This window comes from Adiantum capillus-veneris, chromosome 23 (genome assembly GCF_014529385.1).
Source record: "Adiantum capillus-veneris isolate H3 chromosome 23, ASM1452938v2, whole genome shotgun sequence".
NCBI lineage: Eukaryota > Viridiplantae > Streptophyta > Polypodiopsida > Polypodiales > Pteridaceae > Adiantum > Adiantum capillus-veneris.
The window spans coordinates 106,720,704-106,741,202 of NC_140953.1; the positions used below are offsets into that span (position 1 = coordinate 106,720,704).

The window sequence follows — 20,499 nt, forward strand, 5'->3', positions numbered from 1 at the left end:
TAGAGAGAGCCACTTTAGAGATGAAAGTTCAGCTGAGCAAATTAAATGCCCTTATTGTAAAGTTTTCAAATAGCATGACAAGAATGGGCCTGTGATTTGTAGAAGGCGTGTATATCTGGACGTTTCTGTAATTTGTAGAAGGCTTGAGTGTTCAGTAAATCCTGCTGAATTGTGTTGTGCCAATTTGTGGAAATCGGTTTGATGATTTGTGGAGGATTGTTGTATTCAGTGGACACCTCTTTCAATGGAAATCAACATATTTTCTCGGTTTGCAAACTAACTCTCTCTCTGTATATTCTCCGCAAAAACACGTGTGCCGCGGCTTGCCCTTTCAAACGGGCACATCGCTTTTTCAAGCCTTTCAAACGAGCACATCGCTTTTTCAAGCAGATTCTGCGCCTCGACGTTTTGCAGAAACGACCAGACATACTGCGTACTGGCTGCATTTTCAAGGCTGCACAGAGAATCTTATGTCCTGCATCGCGTGCGCATTTTCGATCGCGACAAAATTTTTGCAGTGGGCGCGCCTTGCAACGACCTGTTGATAGCGCCCCTCCAAGATAGAATCTGTGCAGCACTTGGCTCGTAATTTGCTGCAAAGCTTAGGCGGCCTTATATTGGGGGTTTTACCCTAGCCCACGGCCAGTCTCTCTCTTGTATGTTGAGTAGAGGATGAGCTTTCAGCGTGCGACTCCTGTGCCTCCTGTGCCGCCTTGTGGATCTCTCAATCTCTACATACTCAAGTGGCCTGGACACATAATGTCCATTCGCACATGGTTGGTCATGTGTGACAGCGGCCTTGACAAGCTCAGTGGTGGAGTGCCGTGACGATGGCCATGCAGATGGCAGCAGGGGCAAATTTTTATGGGCCGTTTCCATGTCATGTCACCACCGCTTCGTTCACAATGGGGCAATCTTTTCTGCAGGTTGGCGTTTGCTTTGTTTGTGGGTCTGTGTATATGAGAGAGAGAGAGAGAGAGAGAGAGAGAGAGAGAGAGAGAGAGAGAGAGAGAGAGAGATGGAAGGCTGGATGTATGCATGTTCTGAGAGGTGGGCCTTCCACTTCAAGGGACGCTCCTAGTAGTATTTGGACAAAGATATTTTGTACTGCTATGCTCTTCACAGTGGTTTAGGGGATGATTAAATGCCCGCATGGTGCACCTTGTTGGTGCACCATGCGGGCAACGCCTTGGTGCATGTTATACCAGACGTTATTGGACCATGTACCTGCTCAAGGTGTGCAGTCCCACACATGTCACACGCAATTGCAGGCGTGTAGTTTTAAGTGTAATCACTTCCGGCGAGTGATCTGACAGAAACACAAAGATCACAACAATCTACACATTGAGCAACCTTTTTAGTACTTCAAACAACTCTAAATAAGAGAGAGAGAGAGAGAGAGAGAGAGAGAGAGAGAGAGAGAGAGAGAGAGAGAGAGAGAGAGAGAGAGAGAATCCACGCGAGACACAGAGTGGCAGAGTTCCACCCCCAAACAACATTTGTCCCAAGACTTGCATCCCTATCGGTATTTCTTTAATATTGATTTGCAAAGAATACAAGGTTTGGGTGCTCTCTTTTGCTTCTCCTCGAGGTAGAATGCTAGAGAGAGTGCCCTTGTTATATATTTAAAGGGCCCTAGCCCAAACTCAAAAGCTGTACATGAAAAGCGTCAAATCTATAAGCATCTGAGTTCGAAAAGCAACTAAGGGCTGGTCCGTGCGTCGATCCCATTATTTATTTTGGCTTTTAGGTATGTATTTTACTTATTTGTCGAAGTCTGGGTAGGGCAATTTACTGAGGTGGGATACATGTGACCCCTTGGTCCCATTGTATCAATTATTCATTGCCAAGGTTGATTGGTTTAGGAGACTCTCTCTCTCTCTCTCTCTCTCTCTCTCTCTCTCTCTCTCTCTCGTGCTTTCTCCCTTGGTCTCTACGCTTCTACATCTTCGACTTTGACATGGTATCAGAACTTCGTGCTTCGTGACCTCCCCTGGCAACATTGGTCACCTTAGCTGAAGGCCGCCGATGATGAAACATTGCTACCGTTGGAGAGCATGTATTCCTCGGCGTTCTAAAACGCTAGCATTGCTAGCTCACATGATGGGCATCCTAGACAGCGGCGTCGAACTTTTTGCGTCTCCGTCGAGCGTTTTGAAATGCCGTAGGCAGAAGACATTGGCAGTGCCAGCGTTGTACCCACTCAACGGCTTCGACAACGTTTTGAAATGCCGAGAAGTCCAAGCACCCACGTGGTGGGATTTTGCTTGCGTTCTGAAACACAACCTGCAGCTAATGTCCCTTGGTAACGCGCCCTCCCTCCCTGTGCATAGTCAGCATTTTAAAACGTTGTTGCGTTTTGCTTATCATTGCGATATCCACTTTTCAGGTCGATTCTATTGAAACAAGTAGAACCCTGTAACGTGTTCAGTATGTCATCGATCCTGGGTATTGGAAACTTGTTCTTGATGGTGCTTTTATTGAGAGCCCTGTAGTCAATGTACATTCTCCAAGATCCATCTCGACTAACAATGCTGGCGAACAGCAAGCTGATATACTGGGTTGAATCAGTCCTTTTTCCAAAAGTTCTTTCATCATAATTTCTTCGTTTTGGGCTCTAGTTACTCTATAGGGTGGCCGGTTTGGTGGCGTTTTGCTCGGAATCAAATCAATAGTGTGATCTTCAGGACGTTGAGGAGATAACTCTCCTAGTAAGCCTTTAGAGAAACAGTAAGCCTGAGCTTGCAAAGATTCCTTTCATTCTTTCTGAAGGTCGGACAAATTTGACATATTCTTGTCATCTATCTCACGTAAGAAGATCGAGTAAACGAACAGACTAGATTTCATTAATATGGAAATGATCGAAGCCGATACAAGTGGGACTGACTCGCCGTTCTATTTTACATCAAGTACTATCTCTCTACCCTTTTCATTCTTCAAAATTGCTTTTCGTGCTTGTAGTTGACCACTACATTGTTCTTGTGGAACCAAGGGGTTCTCAAGAGGATGTCACACCCTTCCAAAGGCATGATGTAAAAGTCCTCGTGCCCTAGATGCCCTTGGCAATGCAACCGAAGTTTGCCTATGACAATTGTAATGGCAGTATCCAATCCGGGTGCCGCTAGAACTGACTTAGCCGGTGGTCTCATTTTATCTGGCATAATTCTAAGTCGACCCGCTAATTCAGTCGAAATGAAGTTGGCCTTGGCTCCTCCGTCGAAGAAGATAAGGGCTTCTTGATCTTGTACTTTGCCCCTCGCTCTTCAGAGCTTCGTACTTTCATCCATGTACTCAGGGTTGGTCCCCACAAAATCTGCTACCAGTCCTGCTTTTGTCTTGCCTTTCTTTGCTCGCTCCTCCGCTGCTCTAGAACTCTCTGGCTGTTCTTTTGGTGCCTTGTTAGGGCACCTGACTAACACATGCCCGTGACACGTGTTCCCCACAACTGTAACCTTTACCCTCCTTGAAGTATTCGACTTGTTGCTTTGTCGACAATCGAGGGACTGAAGGTCTCTTGTGTTGGTTTCCTTTTTCTTTTGTTAGTTATTCGTGTCTTGTTCGGTCCAAACTGTGACCAATCTATCTATAGGGTACGTAAGAGTGCCCCCATGCATTGCAAACCCTTGCTTTGCGTGTCCCATTAGTTGTTGCATGGACTTGGGAGACTTTTGCAGCAGACAATGATTGCGTATCTCTTTAGGTAGACCACAACAAAATCGCGCTCTGTTGTTTGAACGTAATTTTCTTGAAAGAAGAGGCTGACAAGAAAGTGTCCTTAGTCTCAGGCAGATAAGCTTGGGAGCACTCCTGAGACGAGGACCCTAGGACATTGTACTTAGTGAAGCATTAATGATAAAGAAATACCGAACGGGGCGCGAGTCTTTAGGGCTAATCTCTCTAGGCGCGGAACTACGCCGTGCTGTGTCATCTCTCTCTTAGTTTTGTTTAGTTCTTCCAGTTTTCTTAAGTGTGTTGTGGCAAATTCACGGCTTGGAGTGTCAAGTCTGTTTCAATTTTCTTAAAAGAAGAGGTTGGTAAGAAAGTGTCCCAAAATCTCTGACAATATCTAAAGTATCCTCCTTAGTCATCCTCAAATGATTTCAAGCTGTAATCACATCACGTTCGTATTCTTGAGTGAGCCATGAAGAAGTAAAGACTCTCTTGAACTGAGGCCACTTTGTCAGTGCCTCCCTTTGTAGAAGTAGGGTAGACCACGAGGTTTGTGTGTTCCCTTGAGGTAAGGTGCTACCCTCCAGACTTTGGAATGCTCTGAATAGCGTCCTTCGGAGAACGCAATGTCAAACTATTGAATAAAAGCGAGGGTCTTGTGGGTATCCTTAAAACCAGAAAAAGTATCAGACTTTATTGCTTGCCCGCCCTTTTTAAAATCCTTGGGTTTCTTCTTCATGTCCTGGAGAAAATCATACTGGTTGGCTCTGTAAAAGTGCTTCCTCTTTGTAAACATTGGCTCGTCAGAATCCGAACTATTAGAGGAAGAAGAATCCTTGTCTGAATCGTCAAAATACTTCTGAGGTCTTCTTGGTGTCACAAACAGGTGATGTGTAACAGACTTGGACACTCCAAGTCAAGAATCAATCGCGACAACACCAAATAACCACTTCAAAACAATTCACAGATCACAATAGATTTGCACTGGCCCGGCGGAGTTCCGTGCCTAGAGATATTGGCCCCAAAGATTGGCGCCCCTTTCGGTATTTCTTTTTGTATTAATCAATTCAAAGTACAAGAGAGTGGGTCGGGATTCACTCTCAGACTGTGCGTCCAGATGCTCTGAGAGGTGAAGCCCTCACCACTAATTTAAAGGTTACAAGAGATGCCCAAAAGCAGAGTCCCAAAAGCTTTTAAAATAAAAAGCATCAGTTCTCTCTCTCTCTCTCTCTCAGAGAGTCTTTTCTCTTTTTTTATAAAAAAAAAGCAAAATTCGTGTCGCTCATCATTTTCCAAATTTTTTTTTTTTTTGGTAGCCTCCACGATTTCTGGAAATTAGGATTTCTGGCAGAAATTAGGGTTTGCAGGAATTTTAGGGTTTTTGGCAGAAATTAGGGTTTCTGCTATCCGCCACGTCATCACTTTGTGACATACCCCCCTCTTGAAAGTATTGTAATCGACCGCGATTACGCCTGCAAAACCGACAAAAGCCATAAACCGTCTTAGTAGACACTGACTGTTAGTACCTACGTACTAGGAACACACATCTAGCACATGTACAAAATCGACAGTCACATCACACGACATCACCAGACATCACAGGACATCTCATGACATTCAACATTCATTCGGATCTTAGACCATGATTTATTGACAATGTAGCTAGCAATCACATCTAGATCCAATTGGGACCTCATCGATGTCCGATTGACTAACCCCTATTGCAACCATGTCTATTCGAGATCAATCAGACCAAAATGCTGCAGTCATTTCGACTATCAGTTCCTGCACTCACAAGAAGTCAAGAACAAATCAGTATCATTATCAGGAATTCCATTTTATAAAGTCATCCAGCAGAATACTGTCAGCTCTCAGTATCCCTGAAGCTCAAAGAGACATCAGTGACTTTAGTATCAAAATTGAGGCATCTGTTGACAAAGAGTGGAGTAACTCCCCTCTTGTGCATCCCACTGCACCAGATCTCCGGCCAAGCTGAATTCTGGGTTTCGTTTGGAGTAGACTATGCTAAACCAAAACATCGAGGTAAAGTTTCACAATGCGAGGAGTATCTGCTAGGTCCTCCTCCTCCATCCACTTCGCATCAAATGCAGGAAAGTTCTTGAACTTAACCAAGAACGGCCTTCGGACTTTACCTTTCTTCGTATCATTATGTGCCAAAATCTGTTCAGGAACAAGGATCTCCTCGTTTTCTTCCACTTCGGGTTGCTCATCAGGCTCCCCATCATCAGGCACATCACCCTTAACAGGTTTCAAGAGACTCACATGCAATGCATTGTGAATCCTCCAAGTATCTGGTAGTTTCAATCGGAAGGAGACATCATTTATCTTGTCAGTGATCTGGAAAGGTCCGTAGTATCGCATACTAAGCTTTGGAAAAAGCCTCTCCTTTCCCTTTTTCTTTCGTAGGCGTGCCTTCTCAAAAGTAAGAGCACCCAATCATCCTCCTTCAATTTCAAGTCGCGACAATGGCGATCTGCTGCCTTTTTCTGTCGTTCTTGAGACTCCTGCAAAGTCTCGCGAACCTTGGTAAAAGCCGTATCCAAATCTTGCGAATATTCATCCGCTTTAAATATCTAATCTTTCGTGCTTAAGAAGAATGAAACCTTCGCAGCACTTTCAACAATCTCACATGGCGTCTTCCCCGTCGAAGAGTGTATCGTGTTATTGTAGGCAAATTCCACCAAAGGTAAGTTCTTTTCCGGTTGAGTCTTTTGATCCGAGATACAAGACTTTAATAAATCTAAAATCATTGAATTGGCAATCTCAAATTGCCCGTCAGTCTGCAAGTGGAACGATGACGAGAACTGCAACTGTGTGCCAATGTTCTCCCAAATTGCCTTCCAAAACAAACTCTTAAATCTGGGGTCTCTGTCGGAGACAATCGTCTCAGACTTGCCATGTAATCGGAAAATCATCGTGATCATTGTGTTTTCTCGGGGGATCAAAAATGAAATCCAGTGCAATACTTTCCCAGGGGTGGGTGGGTATGGGTAAAGGTTGTAAAAATCCCTGTGCCTTATGCTTGTCAAACTTGACCTTCTGGCATACCAAGTAACTGCGCACAAACTCTTCCACATCCTTTTTGAGTCTCGGCCCAAAGAAGTATTTCTCTACCCCCTTCATGGTGGTAGCAATGCCGCGGTGACCCGTAAAAGGTGGACAGTGGCATTCAGTGTCACAAAACGGGAGCGTACACGAGCACTTAGAAAATCTGAAAATTATAATTCTTTGAAAACATGAGAGAAGGGAGAAGATCGACACAGTATTGGGGACCAAAGGCTGGTCCCCCCCGTAAAGAGTATTCTTTTATTCAGGGAGAATTCTTATACAAGCACGAGAACCCGAGGAAAACCCCTCCGTTTTGTAATCTTAGACCCGAAGGTCGTGCTTTCCCGTAAAGGGCTTGGGCACAAGGCCGTTCCTTCCCGTAAGGGACTTAGGCGCGAAGCCATGCTTTTCCGTAAGGGACTTAGGCGTGAAGCCGTACTTTCTCGTAAGGGACTTAGGCGTGAAGCCGTACTTTCTCGTAAGGGACTTAGGCGTGAAGCCGTACTTTCTCGTAAGTGACTTAGGCGTGAAGCCGTACTTCTCGTGAAGGGCCTTCCCGTAAGACGGGAGATTCCTGCAAAACAAACCACACAAACACGCAATTCGTAAGGCGAATCCACAATAGATACCTGTCGCTCTTGCGCGGGAAAAAGCGATTTCCGTGCTTCGTAGTCTCGCGATCTCTTGCGGCAGAGTCTTCTCTTGCTGACGTTGGTACCCCCTTTGAGTGAGGGCATGTGGTGCTTTTATAGCTCCCTAGCCACGGCACGAATCAAGGTGGAACCAAACGTAAAATATTGTACGTATTCGGTACGTAAGGTACGCAGTCCTGTATGGATTGAGGTTTAAGGTACGTAAAAATACGCACTATTGGTAAAAAACCCTTAAAAATTAGGAAAAACATTTGAAATTTCACAAAAGAAGCCCACAAATATATAAACTATCAATCTATATGGCTAAATGAAAAGGCCTACCTGCATTAAACATGAATCAAGTGACATACCATGGTCCATATACGAACATGGGACACAATACCCGATTTCAGTAATAGTATGACAGACTCGATACCATAATCTCAAAAGCAACATAGCATTGTAAGGTAAGAGACAATGTACATCAATGATCATACAAGGGTGAAGATCCAAAGATTGACTAATGATGATTAAAATACTGCAAATACAAAACTCAACACTACAATCATCCCGGCATGAAAATGGCATATCAATCATGACCAATGAGAATGACATAGCAATCATGACCAATGTCTGATGCCAACTACAAAAGCTCATAAACTAGCAAGGTGCAAATGCCAAAAGTTAAAACTAATACATAGCATGAATAATACTAGAAAAAACCCAATGGAGTCCTCAGTCAAGAGACTCAAGTCTCTCTCTCCCAAGACAACTAGCTTAGAACTCATCATCGGATGAAGATGAGCTCTCTGCAGAGGAGAGAATGTCTCCATGTGACAAGACATTGCCCTCGTCGTCGTACTCTGGCTCCACAACCATAGACACCTGTGGCTGCTCTGCAACATCCTCAAGATCCTCCTCCTCTGTGGCGTAAATGAGACGAACCGCCTCATTTGCACGTACTTGTGCTTTGCGGACAGGAAGCTTTCCTTTGCGAATGCTCTCACATCGTGCAATATCTGGATCTGGAGCTCGCTCTTGGAGTGGAATGTTGTATGGCCCGTGCTCGCGATCTGGTCACTCGTCGATCCACACTCTCCAACTCTCTATGAAGTAGTCGAAGAATCTCCTCCTGCTCATCTCTCGTCTGCTGCTCAATGTTCTCTATAGTGGAATCAGGCACCATCTTAACCTGCGTGGGATCTACCTGCTCATAGAAAAAACCGAACGTACGTTACAAAGAGTTTGATCATATAATCATAAGTAAAATCGACGAGTTAACAAAACCACATATTTAATATTACCTGCTTTGGTGTCCTCAAAGCATGGTAGGCTCGCACAAGCTTCATGTTGGCTCTACAGTAAACCAACCTCTCTAGTTGCGCAGTGCTTAGCCTATTGCGTATTTTGGTGTGGATCAATGAGTAGGCACTCCAGTTGCGCTCACAAGCACCCGCAGAGCAATCCTTCAATTGGGAAATTACAATGATTTAGGGTTTAGGGTTTAGTATTTACCTGCAAAAGTGGCAATGGTTTAGGTTTCGTATTTACTTGCGAAAGTAGGCGTAATGCAAGATCCGTAAGCTTGGGAAGACCCTGTCTCCCATAGCTTTGCCACCAAGTCAAAGGAAACTTGGTGGCCTCCTGTCTCAGTGCCACAGGCCGCACAAAGGAAGGACCTAAGCTTTTGATGAAGCTCGTCATCTCAGCATCAATCTCCAGTTGTGTGTCCTCGTCATACCTCAACGAGATGTATGAATCGCGTAGTGCAAGCAAATCTCTATCATGGAATAGTTCTTGCTTTTTGTAGAGAGGATGGAGACATGCAGCCATTCCATGTATAGGACGGCTCATGAACGTCCACCGACTCTCCACAATAGCCAGTATGTCATCTCGTCTGCACACATCCATCAAAAAAGAAGCATCTCAGTGTAGCAGGTCCGAGCTATCTAAAAAAAAACAATTGCCAACAATTGTCAATGATGCAATCAAGGAAACATACCGCTGCTGAGACAAAGAAGGACACTCTCTAATGTGGCTCTTCATCTGCAAGAATAGATGGTAAACCAGCCCTAGTGTGGACCCCTCCATATCCGTGACACGCAGCAACACGTGAACAGGCTGCAAAGCCACTGTGAGAGACTGCACCTCTGTCCAAAAGCTCTCATCAAGAACACGCCTCTGGATGTACTTAGTGTTCTCGTGTTGGGAATTGTGCATGTCTCTCCATTTGGGATCCACCATTGTTTGCATCAGGGAATCCCTTAGCTTGAAGAGCCTATGGAGCACCAAATACATATAGGAAAACCTGGTGTTTGAAGGCCGTACCATATCCAACTGGCTGTGGCTCCTAAAGATGGCAAGTGCTTGGTGCTTCTTGCGGAAGAAAGTGGTGATCTTTGTTGCATCAGACACAATAGGCAGCACCCAAGGGAGTTTCCCTATCCCCTCCATGAGTAAATCAAGGCAATGTGCAGCACAGGGGGTCCAAACTATGGATGGAAACTCTGCTGAAATCAAGTCACCCATTGCTTTGCAATTTGATGCATTATCAGTGACAACCTGTACCACATTCTCTGCGCCAACGTCTCTAATGGCCTGCCGAATGTGCGTGTAAATGAACTGACCTGTGATATGTTCCCCTGCCTTCCCTGCATCCACGGCTCGCAAAAAATATGTGCCAAGGCAAGATGACACAAGAATGTTGATGATGTGTCGTCGACGTATGTCACTCCAACCATCTGAAATGATTGTGCACCCAAATTGTTTCCATCCTGCCTTCACTGGAACCAAAGCCCTGTCAATCAAAGCCTTTTGCTCATCAAGCATTGTCGTGCGCATTTTCTTGTACTCTAAGCCAGTCCATGTATCTGTGGGACCAACCTGAGCAATAGCCTTAACCATCCTTTTCCATCGGTCAGTCCTCAATACATTGAAGGAGATGTTGCACTCAATAAGAGTGCGAGCAATCTCCATCTCCGCCACCTTTTGTCGCTCCTTGATCCAAGATTGAGTATGCACACGCGAGGGCAAGGTGGTCTGCCTAGGCCCTGTGACATCCTCCGTATCATTAACATCCTCAGAAAACACATCCTCAACATCTTGCATGACACGAGCCCTCTTCCTGTTAGACTGAGCCTGTGCACTAGGTTCACTACTTCCCACCGTTTGATCTTTAGTGTCCGTCTCCCCAAGGTCTCCGAGAAGGGCATCATGAAGAGCATCTTGTGTAGATTGTTTTCCCCTACCTTTGTTTACTCCTGCCATTGTTGGAAATTTTTCTGCAATCAGTTGATCTTTTACAGCAGGCGGCACCTTCTTGCATGCTCCACAATTGGCTGTACATCCTATTGCCGTCAAGTGCCTGATGACACGAGTGACCGTACTGGTCTTCTGCATCCCACAATACTTGCATTGCCAACGTCGTGTACCTGATCCGGATTGCCCTGGAGTCTTCACAATCTCAATGACATTAGTGTGAATGTTCCAGAGGGGGTTGGCTTCGCGAGGCATGGTGCTTTCTTTGCAAGAAAGGCGCTCACAGACCTGCTCTGCACTTGCTCTGCACCTGCTCTGCAACTTTTACAGAAGCGCACACTCTCTGTAAAGAGCTTTACTAAAAAAATAAAACGCTACCCTATCGCTGCAACGGACGCCACACGCGCTGGCCAAATTTTTTTTAAAAAAATACTGCACCGTACGGATGTAATCCGTACGGTACGGATCCGTACTGTACGGACGTACCGTACGGATGTCATCCGTACGTACGTACGGTACTACCTTGGCACGAATAGCTGCTCGCGTAGAGATCGCGGCCGTTTTTTTTTTTTTTTTTTTTTTTTTTTGGCGCTGTTCTACCCGAAATAGGGAGAGAGAATTCGCTGGCTGGTTTTGTTGCTTTATCTTCTAAGTGGCTACCCACTTATTAAGTGGGCGGCTGACATATTTGAAAATTGGTATGAACCTGCCCAAAAACTCAATAAAACCTAATAAGTTAAAACCAATGCATTTCACAACACTTCCCAGGCGTCCCTGGATGCAACCACATGCACGAATGCAATGCAAACATAGATTCCTCACGGGAAAGCGTCTGCCTTCCCGCGATTGTTCCTGCTTTTCGTAAAAAGCTTCATTGAACCCATCTTTATTCTTGTGCTTGCGTTCTTACGCGTATTTTCTTACTCAATTTGGATTTCCTCCTTAGCCTACGGGATGCCCCCTTACTGATGCACCGGTCACCCATCATGTGACGCATCATGGGCACTCGTAACCTGGCCCTTTCCACCGAACGTACGGAAACTCCTTCGCGATGTTTACCGTCACCCATCAAATGACACATCAGAGTTGTCCGTTCCTGATGGCAGTTCTTGTAGCTACAATCTTTTTAACAGTTCTTAGTGCATATAATAAAATATCCTAAAAAAAGAGATTTAATCATTAAAAATAAGAAAATGGTCCAATTAGCAACATCCCTCTGGCTTCTAAACAGTTGACCTCAACTGTAGTGCTTGGACATATACCTCCAGTATCTCGGGATAAGCTGCTAATTCCTCCTGCGTCATCCACTGAGCATCTAGATTCGAATAGTTCTTAAACTTAACCAAATACTTCCGTGTTATCTTTCCGGATTTGAGAGGCCGCTCCTGATGACTTACTATATGCTCCGGTTGGAGTATTTCTTCTGTTTCCTCAACCTCATGAGGTTCCTCAGCACTAGGCTGGCTTGGAGGCGGCCGGAGTAAACTGACATGGAAAGCATTATGGATCTTCCAATTAAGCGGTAGCTCTATTCGGAAGGTGACATCATTCACTCGCTCAGTGATCTTAAACGGCCCATAGTAACGGGTAGAAAGTTTTACCACCTTCCCCTTATGAGACGCTTGTTTCTTAAGTCTTGCCTTCTCAAACTTGAGTAAGACTAAATGTCCGACTGTTAAGTCTAGATTCCTTCTGTGCTTGTCTGTAGCTTTCTTATGCTTTTCCTGAAAGCGTAGAATAGCTCTCCTAACTTGCCCGTAGGCGGTGTCCAAATCCCGGACAAATTCATATGCTGCAAAGATCTTATCCTTAGTTAAAAGGATGGGTGGAAGCAAAGGCTTACCATAGAGAATCTCAAAAGGTGCTTTCCCCGTCGATGAGTGTATGGTATTGTTGTACGCATACTCGACAAGAGGCAAATATTTCTCCCAATCGGATTGCCGGTCTGACACATAAGCTTTTAACATATCCAATACTGTGGAATTGGCTATCTCACTTTGCCCGTCCGTTTGAGGATGGTAGGCAGATGAAAAATTCAGCTTCGTACCAAGATTATCCATCAAGGCACGCCAAAAATTTCCTGTGTCATGCGAGGATCTCGATCACTCACAATAGACTTAGGCATTCCATGATGCTTAAAGATTTGTGCTAGAAAGACCCTAGCCATATGATCTGCTTTGATCGTTTTCTTGACTGGTATAAAGTGTGCTTGCTTGCTAAACCTGTCCACAATGGTCCAGATCGCGTCATTTCCAGTCTGAGTTCTAGGGAGGTCCATGATGAAGTCCATGGCAATACTTTCCCAAGGTTCATTAGGCACAGGCAAAGGTTATAGCAACCCAGGCGTCTTATGCCGATCATACTTCACTTTTTGGCAAACCAAGCATTCCCTGACATACTTATCAATGTCTGCTTTAAGGCTAGGCCAAAAGAAATATCTTTCCATTGCTAAGGTCGTAGAGAGAATACCCCGATGACCCGCATAAGGCGAAGCGTGTGCTTCATCCATGATCTTCTTTCTTAATTGTTCCGCCACACATATGGCCTGATGGTGGTAGAGATAACCGTCCCGAATGGAATAGGGAAACTCATTCTCTCCATGATGTAGCTTTTCCCAAATGGTGGAGAAGTCTGGATCATTCGGATACAAATCCGGTAGTGCTTCTAATTCTTGGTGATACACCGAAGTGATAGCGTTCACTCTTGGCCGCCTAGACAATGCGTCTGCGACCACATTCTTACTCCCAGCCGTGTGAAGGATCTGGAAGTGAAACATAGACAAAAAGTTTGCCCACCTCATCTGCTTCTCAGATAGTTTCCTTTGCGTAAGAAAATACCGCAAACTTTGGTGATCAGTCTTGATCACAAAATCCGCTCCTAGAAGATAGTGCTTCCAGTTGGATAAGGCGTGAATCACTGCCGTGAGTTCCTTTTCGTAGATTGATGCATGCAACTCTGCATCTTTAAGCCGTCTGCTTTCATAAGCCACTGCATGGCCTTCTTGGTTTAACATTGCTCCGATACAATCACCTGAAGCATCGCAGAGAACCTCAAATGGTTTCCTTAAGTCAGGCACTATCAAAATAGGTCCATGGCTTAGCAAGTACTTGAGCCGATCAAAAGCTCCTTGTTGTCTCGATCCCCATCTGAAAGGAATCTTCTTCTTTGTCAAATCATGAAGTGGTCCTGCTACATGAGCAAATCCTCGGACAAACCTTCGATAATATGAACATAATCCCAGAAAGCTACGTACATCATGTACCGTAGTGGGAATAGGCCAATCTTCTACCACTCGGTTCTTGGCAGGATCCATACTCACTTTATTGTGGGAGACTATATGGCCGAGATAGTGTATCTCAGAGAGAAAGAACTCGCCCTTCTTTGCATTCACATGCAACTCATGCTTTCGCAATTCTTGAAACACTAAGTCCAAGTGCTTCCGATGTTCCTCTTCTGACTTAAAGAAGATGAGTATGTCGTCAAAGAATATTCCCGTAAAAGCTCGATACGGGCTGAAAATGCGGTCCATCATGCGATTGAACGTTGCAGGATCATTGGTCAAGCCGAAAGGCATTACCAAAAATTCATATAGTCCAAAGGTTGTGCGGAAAGCAGTCTTATGGACATCCTCAGGGGCGATCCGTATCTGATGATACCCACTCTTTAAGTCTATGCGACTAAAGACACAATCCGAGGGATCGGAAAGCGATTCTTGACTGTGATCTTGTTTAAAGACCTATAGTCTATGCACATTCGAAACGTGCCATCTTTCTTCTGCACCAGTAGAACTGGAGAGCAGTAGGGTGAAGCACTTGGCCGTACTAACCCTTTCTCTAGAAGCTCGTTGACTTGCTTCAAAATTTCCTCTTGCTGAGCAAGACTTACCCGATAAGGGGTTTGATTGGGAGGCGAGCTACCCGGTATGAGATCTATGCAGTGATCTTCCGAGCGTACCGGAGGGAGTTCATCAGGAAGTGTTTCTGTGAAACAATCTTTGTACTTTTCAATAAATTGAAGACGCTTTCCTTTCTCCATTTCTATGTTTCCTTGAACATCTGGAATTTAGTTCGAGCTTGGTAGTGCGGGTTCCTTCCTTGCTTTCTCTTGCCTCGTAGAGGCTTGCTCTTGCCGTTGCTGCTTTAGAGGGCAATCAGGTTTCATATGTCCTTTCTCGCCACAGTAGAAGCATCTTCCTTCTTCTCTGAAAGTTTGAAGTTGAGTAGGAGAAAGATACATAGTTCGCTTGCCATTGCCCTCTGGCTTCTAAGAATGATCATCGTCTCTAGATGGAGGACGTTTTCTTCCTTGGCTCGACATGGTTCTTCCCGTTCTTCCCGGAATCGTCCTTCTTTGCAGAGAAAGAGAGGAGTCCGAGCTCTGATACCACTGTCACAAAACGGGAGCGTACACGAGCACTTAGAAAATCTGAAAATTATAATTCTTTGAAAACATGAGAGAAGGGAGAAGATCGACACAGTATTGGGGACCAGAAGATGTTCTGGTCCCCAATACTGTGTCGATCTTCTCCCTTCTCTCATGTTTTCAAAGAATTATAATTTTCAGATTTTCTAAGTGCTCGTGTACGCTCCCGTTTTGTGACAGTCAGTCATAACCTTTTCCCTCAACGGCTGTGTAACGCACAACATAGTCTTATCATCAAGTAGCCTTCCCGAAGGGAGTATCCAGCTACTGTCTCCCCATCCCGTATCCGTGTGAAAATATCTGCAAAATCTGTATCTGTGGCATACTGATCGACCATATCCTCGAAGCTCCTATGATGTATCGCGGAAATAGCCAGAACCAACGGTTTCCGAGACAAAGCATCTGCCACCACATTCTTCTGTCCCTGCACATGGACAATCTGGAAGTGGAACTGTGACAAGATGTTCGCCCACCGCATCTGCTTTTCCGAAAGCTGCTTCTGTGACAAGAAGTAGCGCAAACTTTGATGGTCTGTAAAGACAGTAAAATCCGCTCCGAGTAGGTAATGCCGCCATTGAGTAAGAGCATGGATAACCGCCAAAAGCTCTTTCTCATAAATCTGTGCTGTCATCTCCGGCCTAGAGAACAAACGGCTCTCGTAAGCTATGACATGGCCTTCTTGCATTAAGACCGTACCTAGACTACGACCACAAGCATCACAATATACTTCAAATGACTTCTGCAAGTCCGGCAAAGTCAAAATAGGTCCCGTAGTCAAGTTCTCTTTCAATGTCCGAAAGGAAGTCACCTCTGTGGGTCCCCACGAAAAAGGTACTCCTTTCTGTGTCAAGGTATGCAAAGGGGAAGCAACCTCTGCAAACTTTCGTATGAACCGCCCAAGGTAGGATCAACACGTATGTCCGGATCCCTTCCGTACCGTACGGTTGATCTGTACGGATCCGTTCCGTACGGATCGATCCATACGGTGCTGGTTTTTTTTATAAAAATTTCTGCCCCCTTTTCAGCTTGAGGGTTTTGCTAGGCCCAGGCGACCAGTTTTTTGGCCTTATTTTTTAGGCGCTTGCATTGGGTTGCAGAAAACCAATAACGCAGTCAATTATCTCTGCAGAGAAACAGAGTGTCACTGTGCAGGTAAAGTCTCTCTCTCTCTCTCTCTCTCTCTCTCTCTCTCTCTCTTCTCCAAGTTCTTATTGCAGGCTCCGAGGCTCCCTCTCTCTCTCTCTCTCTCTCTGTCTCTTTGTCTCACTCGTGTCACGTGTGTCTTATTGTTTGCGACAGATTCATCATGCCTAAGCCATGCAACCCGTACTGGAAGGAGCATACCAATGTCATCCGCATTATCAACACTCCAGGCCAAGCGGGTTCCGGCACTCGACGATGGCAATGCAAGTACTGTAATTTTGAGCTCACGAGTACAATTTCTCGTGTCGTCAAGCATCTGACGGGCATTGGCACGACCAACAATTGTGGAGGGTGCAAAAAGGTTCCACAGGATATTAGGGACAAGCTGATGAGCCTTTTGTTATGGCGTGGGCCTTGTAGGCTATCACCTATGGTATGATTTCAGATCTCATTTGACTCTTGAGCCTTGATGTTCTTGTTCAATTATCAACGTCGTCTTAACTTTTAAGTCTCTTGTAGTAGTTACACAGTGTGTGGTTGTCTTGTACAACATGTCTTTGAATGTCCCTATAAGTTGTTGGCTTCTCTCTTGATTTATATTGGAGAAGTCCTAGAAAATGTAGTATTTTGCGGTTTTTTACCAAGAGTACGTATTTTTACGTACATAAAATTTTTTCCTGTATGGAACAACGTACAGTACGTACATATACGCCACGTACAGTACGTTTGGTACCACCTTGGAACTGCCTGTAGTACGAACACAGTCCCAAGAAGCTTCTAACTTCATGGACATTCCTCAAATCGGGCCAATCACGAATAGTCTTTATCTTGGCCGGGTCCATTTGCACTCCTGCTGCTGACACACGTGTCCCAAAAAGTGTATCTCTGGTAGGAAAAATTCACTTTTCTTTGCATTAATCACTAACGTGTGATCTCGTAATGCGTGAAAGACTTGAAGCAGATGATCTCTGTGTTCTGTCGTCAAAGAAAGTGCCAACAAATAGCTTGTACTCTCGAAAAAAATCCTGTCCATCATCCGGTTATGTCCATCATCCGGTTAAATGTCGTAGGAGCATTGGTTAAGCCAAAAGGCATCACCAGAAACTCAAATAACCCAAAAGTCGTTCGAAAAGCTGTCTTGGAGACATCTCCTGGCGCTATCCTGATCTGATGATATCCACTCTTCAAGTCAATCCTGCTAAAGCACGAGGATCCTTGTAACCTGTCGAGTATATCATCGATCCTAGGAATCGGAAATCTGTTCTTGATGGTGATTTCGTTGAGAGTGCTATAATCGATGCACATTCTCTAAGATCCGTCTTTCTTCAAAACCAACACCACTGGAGAGCAATACGGTGAAGTACTAGGCTGGACAAGACCCTTTTCCAAGAGGTCTTTCACTGGGCTCATAATCTTTTCATTCTGTACTTGGCTCACACGGTATGGTGGCCGATTCGGTGGCGTGCTTCCAGGTATCAGATCAATGGTTTGATCTTTAGGCCCTCTGAAAAGCAACCGGCATGAGTGTGGAGAAAAATCTTGGCGTTCTTTTGATCAGGTCAAAACATATTCAAACTTTATCCAGCGTTCAGTTCTCTCCCAAAAGAATGAGTAAGAAACTGAAGTTCATCAAGTACAATCTCTAAGCCCTTTATTTATCAAAGTCGCTTTCTTGGCCCGGTAGTCAACCACGGTGTAGTTCTTGTGGTACCAAGGGATCTCGAGTAGAACGTCACTCGCGTGCCCTGAACACCCCTGTCATTGCAAACAAAGTTTGCCAATGCTTGGTGTAATGGCAACATCCCATCCGGGTGCCAGTCAAACTACCTCCGCCTGTGGCATCAGTCTGTCGGGCCTAATTCCAAATCGAGTCGCCAATTCCAAGTGAAAAGAAGTTGACCTTGGCTCCTTCAAAAGAGCTTCCCGATCCTTCACTTTGCCCCAAAAGCGGCAAAGTTTGTACTTTCATTCATTTGATTCGGTGCAAGTCCCACGCCATGTGGTACCAGTTCTGCTTTTTTATCTGCCTTTTCTGCCACATTCCTCAGCTGCTCTCGAACTCTCAGACCTGTCGTCGTCTTTATCATTCTGTTCTTTCTGTGCCTTTTTAGGGCACTTCGCGGAGATATGTCCATGTTTCCCGCATCCAAAGCACTTCCCCTCTCTGATGAAGTGAGCTCTCTCCTCAGGAGTAAGCTTGGGTCGTGCATCCTTTTTTCTTTGGGTTGCTCTTTTTCTTTCTACTTTCATTCCCATAAGTCTGTTCGGCTCGTTGTGTCATGGCCTCATCTGTGGGGTAGGTCAGACTGCCAGAGTGAATGGCAAAGCCCCGCTTCGCATGACTCATCAACTCCTGAATAGAAGCTGACTTCTGTTCCAAGTAGTGATCTCGGATCTCTGTAGGTAGACCAAGGTAAACCGCTCAATTTGTTCTCTGAGCGAGATCTTCTTGAATGAAGAGGCGGGTAGAAAAGAGCTCAAGAATCTTTCACAATAAGCATTGATTGTATCTTTCTTGGTCATATGAAGATGGTTCCAAGCAGCTCGTATATCTCGTTCATATTCTTGCGTCAACCAAGAAGAAATAAAAAGCTTCTTAAATTTCAGCCATTTAACTGGCGCAATCTTGTTTAAAAGAAGCGTGGACCACCGAGTACGAGCATTCCTCTTAAAGTAAGAGGCAGCTCTCCGAATCTTGGAGTGCTCTGAATAGCGTCCTCCCGCGAAAGCGATGTCAAACTGCTGAAAAAAGACAAAGCCTTCGAAGCATCCGAGTATCCTGAAGAAGTATCAAACTTGATCGAGTGGCCACCTTCCTTAAACTCTCGGACTTTCTTGCTTTTATCTTCGAGAAAGTCATACTGGTTAGCTTTGTAAAAATTCTTCTTGTTCGCATAAAAGTTTCCATCATCAGAATCTGAGCTGTATGTAGACGAGTCCTCAGTAGAACTGTCACTCACTGGGCGAGATGTAGCCTTCTTTGCCTTTTTCTTGCCCTTTCCGAAGCGTTGTTTCTTGCTTCGCTTTTTGCTTTTCTTGTCTTCTTCGCTCGAGTCTGAAGAGCTAGAAGAACTGTCAGAAGAAGAAGAAGAAGAACTGGGTAGGTCTTCAAACTTGACGCGCTTCTTCAATTTCTTTGCCTTGTCAAATGTCGACCGACGACCCAAATATCCCGGGAAGTCAGTGCCTTTCTTCTGCTTTTTGCCGTGCTTTTTGCCTTTCTTTTGCGCGTCAAAAAGCTGAGCAATCCATGCATCAACCACGTTCTCCAGTTCCTTCTCCGTATATTTTCTTGGAGGCAGAAGGTTTCTTGAGAGCAGGTTTCGGGAGTGGTGTTGTGGTTCTTTGCCACTCGATTTGTACCTCTTCCAAAGAGGTCTGGTTCATATATTTTGCCATCTTCGGGTCCTTGGCAAAATTGAGCATCATCTTTGTTGCATCGCCGATCAACTGGCGACGCTCCATCTCTCGCCGCTCCGCCTAAGTAGGCCAAGGCGGGCCATACTCTCTGCCGGAATCTTCGTTGTGATCCCTGCCCGCATCTCCAGATGCAGAGGGAGTCGACTAATCATTGCCTGAAGCCATAGGTGCCGCGGAAAAAAAATTCGGGGATCGGATTTCCCGTAGAAGAGAAATCGGCCGCGCTCTGATACCACTGTAACAGACTTGGGCACTCCAAGTCAAGAATCAATCGCGACAACACCAAATAACCACTTCAAAACAATTCACAGATCACAATAGATTTGCACTGGCCCGGCGGAGTTCCGTGCCTAGAGATATTGGCCCCAGAGACTGGCGCCCCTTTCGGTATTTCTTTTTGTATTAATCAATTCAAAGTACAAGAGAGTGGGTCGGGATTCACTCTCAGACTCTGTGCCCAGATGCTCTGAGAGGTGAAGCCCTCACCACTAATTTAAAGGTTACAAGAGATGCCCAAAAGCAGAGTCCCAAAAGCTTTTAAAATAAAAAGCATCAGTTCTCTCTCTTTCTCTCTCTCTTAGAGAGTCTTTTCTCTTTTTTTATAAAAAAAAAGCAAAATTCGTGTCGCTCATCATTTTCCAAAATTTTTTTTTTTTTTTGTAGCCTCCACGATTTCTGGAAATTAGGATTTCTGGCAGAAATTAGGGTTTGCAGTAATTTTAGGGTTTTTGGCAGAAATTAGGGTTTCTGCTATCCGCCACGTCATCACTTTGTGACATGATGTGGCGTGTCCACAGTACACACACATACACCCTCCCCTTGCACATAGTCTCGGAAATGCTGGCTGCTCTTGAAATTCACGGAAAATGCTGATGTGGCATGGCTG

At 45.0% G+C, this 20,499-nt stretch overlaps 1 protein-coding gene and 1 pseudogene across 2 annotated transcripts in view; one reads left to right on the forward strand and one right to left on the reverse strand.

Moving 5' to 3' along the window:
- Positions 1 to 345: 345 nt before the first annotated feature.
- The window catches only part of LOC147428314 (pentatricopeptide repeat-containing protein At3g09040, mitochondrial-like), a 46,637-nt gene continuing 26,483 nt past the window's right edge, over positions 346 to 20,499 (forward strand). The window contains exon 1 of one of the 2 annotated variants that reach the window (XM_086496918.1): positions 346 to 926. In XM_086496918.1, coding sequence (XP_086353044.1) covers positions 831 to 926 — 96 coding nt within the window. In that variant the 5' untranslated portion in view covers positions 346 to 830. The remainder of the gene's footprint in view (positions 927 to 20,499) is intronic. The other variant, XM_086496919.1, reaches the window with a different exon arrangement.
- Positions 7,779 to 10,883, reverse strand: LOC147428315 (uncharacterized; annotated as a pseudogene).